This window comes from Galeopterus variegatus, unplaced genomic scaffold (assembly GCF_000696425.1).
Source record: "Galeopterus variegatus unplaced genomic scaffold, G_variegatus-3.0.2 Scaffold604, whole genome shotgun sequence".
NCBI lineage: Eukaryota > Metazoa > Chordata > Mammalia > Dermoptera > Cynocephalidae > Galeopterus > Galeopterus variegatus.
Window position 1 is genome coordinate 267871 of NW_007726715.1, and position 6000 is coordinate 273870.

General features: G+C 35.5%; 1 protein-coding gene across 2 annotated transcripts in view; it reads right to left on the bottom strand.

Moving 5' to 3' along the window:
* Nucleotides 1–6000, bottom strand: part of IFT81 (intraflagellar transport 81) — a 95602-nt gene that overhangs the window by 5196 nt on the left and 84406 nt on the right. For both annotated transcript variants that reach the window (XM_008570451.1, XM_008570452.1), the window contains one exon: nucleotides 545–590. In XM_008570451.1, coding sequence (XP_008568673.1) covers nucleotides 545–590 — 46 coding nt within the window. The remainder of the gene's footprint in view (nucleotides 1–544; nucleotides 591–6000) is intronic.

The window sequence follows — 6000 nt, forward strand, 5'->3', positions numbered from 1 at the left end:
GGTTGGTTATTTAAGTCCTGACCATCAAAGTCCTTATTATCTACCACGTCTTGTACTAGGTGTGGCTCAGAGAACTGAGAAAGTAAGACTCAAACACTTCTATTGCAGTAGTCCATATAACTCTGGCAGGGAGCTGAATATCTCAAGTAAGGATTTTCCATTATTTGTATTAAATGAAGCAATGTTGTAAAGGGCTTAGAGCAGTACCTGGATCATAATAAGAGGTTTGCATTTATTAAATACGACAAATGAATAAATTTATGCACATCTCATACCTGAGAAAAATCTGAAAACTGTACTTCAGAAAAGTATCATCAACTCTTTGTTATCTAAAGCTAGATGATTTTTTTTCTTTCAAAAATCCACTACGACTTCACTTCTATAAAACTAAATTCCCAAGGAAGGGCCTTCATCTTTGAAAAGAACTAATAATTTCCCCTCACAAACTATACTATAGCCTTTTAAAAAGAATGACAATGTCATAACCAGGTACTGAAAACCTGCATGAGTTAGACACATTAAAAAAATAAATAATAATTCTTACCTTTCCAAGATTTTCTTGTTCAGCAATATTTTTAGTATACTGTTCCCTAGGGAGTCAACATAATGATTTAGTTCCAATTTATTTCAATTGATTTGATAATACAACTAAATTATAAATTAACATATCTATCTAAATATATTAGGCAATATAATTTAGGGTAGTGGAGTCAGAATGAAACCCATTATCAAATACTTTGTCTTTTCCCATCTTTAGTCAGTTCTTCTAATAAATAGTAATTTAAGAAAAAAAAAAAGGTGACAAAACATTATATAGGAAATTATGCTAAGAGAATTAAAATGTTAAATCTTTTCCCATCTTTAGTCAGTTCTTCTAATAAATAGTAATTTAAGAAAAAAAAAAAAGGTGACAAAACATTATATAGGAAATTATGCTAAGAGAATTAAAATGTTAAATACTATTTGTGGTTAATCTACCTTTAAAACAATGGCAACACATTTGCTTAAATTACACTGTTTTGAAGAGGTTTGCAGAAAGGAGAAAAGATACACATTTTAAATAAACATTAAAGAGCATCTTACCCTGCAATTCCAGTTCTAGGAACTAATCCTATAGAAAAGCTTCCATAACTTAGTAAACATAAAAGCAAAGACTATACACCAATGCTTATTATAGTGAAAATGTGCAAACAAACTAAATGTCTATAGATAGGAAAATATTTAAGTAAATTTTAGTATATCCATTCAAAGGAATAATATAGAGTTGTAAAAAAGAATGAGGTAGATCTATGCGTACAGAATTCTGTGGAAATAATTCTAGATAAATTATTAAGAGAAAAACTGTACATATAGTTTAATCTTATTTTTGTACACACATTCACATATAAAAATTACCAATGCATTTAATAACACACACACACATACTGTACAAGTACATATACAGCTATATTAGCAAATGCATGGGAAAAGAATATGGTGTAATGTACACCAAAGTATTAAAAGTAGACATTTCTGAGGCATAGCAATGTGAACAGCATTCATTTTCTGTGCACACTACTTCATAATGATTATTTTATGTTTTTACAAGTATTTCTTTTGAAAGATAAAAAACACAAAAAATTTAATGTAAAAATAAAAACACAAATAACATTGTATTTTATTTTTAAACAAAAGTATAATTATACAGGCATACCTCAGAGATATTGTGAATACAGTTCCATACTACCACAATTAAATGAATATCACATTAAAGCAAGTCACATAATTTTTTTGGTTTCGCAGTGCATATAAAAGTTATATCTAGGGCCAGCCCGGTGGCGCACTGCTACAGGGCGCTGCTTGGGAGCGTGGCGGCGCTCCCGCCGAGGGTTCGGATCCCACATACAAACCGGCTGCTCACTGGCTGAGCGAGGTGCGTGCGCAACACTGAGGGTTGTGATCCCGTTGCCGGTCACGAAAAAAGACAAAAAGGAAAAAAAAAAAAAGTTATATCTACACTATACTAGAGTCTATTAAGTTGTACAACAGCATTATGTCTTAAAAAATGTACATTCCGTAATTTAAAAATACTTTATTGCTAAAAAATGCTAATGATCATCTGAGCTTTCAAAGAATTGTGATATTTTTGATAGCTGCTGATTGATCAGGTTGGTGGTTCCTGAAGGTTGGCATAACTGTGGCAATTTCTTAAAATAAGACAAGAATGAAGTTTGCCGCATCCATCGATGCTTCCTTTCATGAAATACTTCTCTGGAGCATGCAATGCTGATTGATAGCATTTTACTCACCACAGAACTTCTTTCAAAATTGGAGTCCATCCTCTCAAACCCTGAAGTTGCTTTATCAACTAAGTTTATGTAATATTCTGAATCCTTTGTCGTATTTCAATAATATTCACAGCTTCTTCACCAGGAGTAGATTCCATCTCAAGAAACCACTTTCTTTGCTCACCCATAATAAGCAACTCTTCTATAGCAATTCAGTCACATCTTCGAGCTCCACTTCTAATACTAGTTCTCTTGCTATTTCCACCACATCTGCTCTTACTGCTTCCACTGAAGTCTTGAACTCCTCAATGTCATTCATGAGGGTTGGAATCAATTTCTTTCAAACTCCTGTTAATGCTGACATTTTGACTTCCTCCTACGAATCACAAATGTTCTTAATGGCATCTAGAATGGTGAATCCTTTCCAGAAGGTTTTCAATTTACTTAACCCAGATCCATCAGAGGCATCGCTATTTATCGCAGCTATAGCCTCACAAAATGTATTCCCCAAATAATAAGACTTGAAAGTAGAAATTATTCCTTGATCCATGGGCTGCAGAATGGATGTTGTGTTAGCAGGCAAGAAAACAACATTAATCTCCTTTTATATCTCCATCAGAGCTCTTGGGTGACCAGATGCATTGTCAATGAGCAGTATTATTTTGAAAGGAATCTTTTTTTGTGAGCACCAGGTCTCGACAGTGGGCTTAAAATATTCAGTAAACCATGCTGTAAACAAATGTGCCGTCATCCAGGCTTCAATGCTCCATTTATAGAGCACAGGCAGAGTAGATCTAGCAAAATTCTTTTTTTTTTTTTCCTTTTTGTCTTTTTTCGTGTCCGGCAACAGGATTGCAACCCTCGGTCTTGGGCCCGCACCTCGCTCAGCCAGTGAGCGGGAACCGGTCTGTATGTGGGATCCGAACCCTCGGCGGGAGCACCACCGCACTCCCAAGCGGCGCACTGTAGCAGTGCGCCACCGGGCCGGCCTGAGATCTAGCAAAATTCTGAAGGGCCCTAGGATTTTCAAAATGGTAAAGAACAACTGGCTTCAATTTATAGTCACCAGCTGCATTAGCCCCCACAAGACAGTCAGCTTGTCCTTTGAAGCTAGGTATTGACTTCTCTCTAGCTATGAAAATCCTAGATGGCAGCATCTTCTTCCAGTAGATGGCTGTTTTGTCTACACTGAAAATCTGTTGTTTAGTGTAGTCACCTTCATCAATTATCTTAGCTAGATCTTCTGGATAACTTGTTGCAGCTTCTATATGAGCAGTTGCTGCTTTACCTTGCACTTTTATGTTATGGAGACTACTTTTGTCCTTAAGCCTCATGAAGCAACTTCTGCTAGCTTCAAACTTTTCTTCTGCAGCTTCTTCACCTCTCTCAGCCTTCACAGAATTGAAGAGGGTTAGGGCCTTGCTCTGGATTAAGCTTTGGTTTAAGAGAATGTTGTGACTCGTTTGATCTTCTATCCAGACCACTAAACTTTCACCATATCAGCAATAAGTCTGTTTCGCTTTCTTATCAACCACGTGCACTAAAAAGTACTTTTAATTTCCTTCAAGAACTTTTACTTTGCATTGACAACTTGGCTAACTATGTGGTGCAAGTGGCCTAGTTTTTTGCCTATGTTGGCTTTCAACATGCCTTCCTGCCTAAGCTTAAACATTACTAGCTTTTGATTTAAAATGACAGACATGAAGCTCTTCCTTTCACTTGAACACTAAGAGGTCATTGTAGGATTATTAATTGGCCTAATTTCAATATTGTGACTCAGGGAATAAGGAGGCCTGAGGAGAGGGAGAGACATGGAGGAATGGTAAGCCAGTGGAGCAGTAACAACACATAAAACAATTATCGATTAAGTTTGCCATCTTATATGGGTACAGTTTGTGGCATCCCAAAACACCTGAAATATACTGATCATAAATCACTATAACAGATATAACAATAATGAAAAAGTGTGAAATATTGTGAGAATGACCAAAATGTGACAGAGAAACACGAAGTCAGCACATACTGTTGGAAAAATGGCACCAATAAACTTGCTAGATGCAGGGTTGCCACAAACCTTCAATTTTTAAAAAAACATATCCATGAAGCACATAAAGTAAAGTGCAATAAAACAAGATATGCCTATATTTTAATACCAAACAAGACAAAAAGTGAGATTTAATGTGGCTGACATGTTAAAGGCAAAGACTGAAGGATGAGTATGAAGGAATGAACAACAAAGAAGATGAGAGATTTTAAACCTTATATTTGAATGGAAATAGATTGTGTTTTTGTTTTTCTGTATAAAGTTACATTGTAGTATTTAAGAAATTAATAATACAAAACTGGGAATCTAACAAATCATAAACCACAAAAAGAGAAAATCTTCCTTCACTTCTGAAGTGAAGGAAGATTATGCATTTATTCAAAAAGGGGGGTAAAAGTGATTAGAATAGAGAGAAGGGCAATCCAAAGTACTGGAATTCCTTACAGAGCTGAAGTAAAGGTTGAATCTGTGCACAGGAATGAGAGTGAAGGAAAATAAATACAATCCCGATGAACCTTCATTTTGTCTTTAAAATTAATGAGACTAAGTCAAACTGCTTGCCTCTCTAATTCTCCAACAAAAAACATCTAGGAGGATGTAAATGATTTTTACTCAAGAAGAATGTATGGTTATAGGTCAGATATCTTTAAACAATTCATTTATTACCCTAGGCCTGAGAGGTGTTCAAATTGTTTTAGAATTTCCATTTATATAAAAATTTCTCAAGAAACCAATAGGCTCAGTATATTATATATGCTAAAACCCAATTTTTATTTATTCAACGGATTTATTCAATAAATAATTATGCAGCACCTATTATGTGCCAAGTATGGCCTGTGGTTTCAAGGGGAAAACAGGACAGACAGGGCCTTTGCCTTCCAGAAACTCATGTTATATAATCTACAAAGCACTGCTGCATATTGTGTGTGTATGTGTATTTTTTTTTTTTTTTTTTGCTGGCTGGTACAGGCACCAGACTTTGGTGTTATCAGACCATGCTCTAACCAACTGAACCAGTTTTTCATACATTACATTTAACTTAATTCTCTCTATATATGTTCTCCTTATTTTACAGATGAGGAAATAACCTGACCAAGGTCATACAACTAGGAACTGGAAAAAACAGGTTAGCACAAAGTTTTATGAGTCCTTTTCCAGCCAGTACTCTGAACTAAAACATGCCGTCTCTTTAAATAAAATTAAAATTTTCAGACAATCTTTCAAAACCAAGGTAATCTCTTTTTTTTTTTTGGCAGCTGGCTGATATGGTGTTATCAGCACCATGCTCTCCCAAGCAAGCTAACCGGCCAGCCCAAGCTAATCTCTTATACCTTTGGGCTTACTAGAAAGTACAGTAAAAGTTGGAAAGGGATTAATGATAAAAATATTATGTCCATAATAATATTTTTGGGCTGGCCAGTTTCCTCAGTTGGTTAGAGAGCAGTGTTGTAACACCAAGGTCAACGATTCAGATCCCCTACTGGCCAGTCGCCAAAGAAAAAATAAAAAAATAATATTTTAAACACGTATTAGTGAGTTTAGAATGTAATATTCATAGAATGTAATATTCATAATATTCTTTTTTTTTTTTTCCTTTTTGTCTTTTTTCATGTCCGGCAACGGATCGCAACCCTCAGTGTCGCGCCCGTACCGGACCGGGACCAGCAACGGGATCGCAACCCTCGGTGT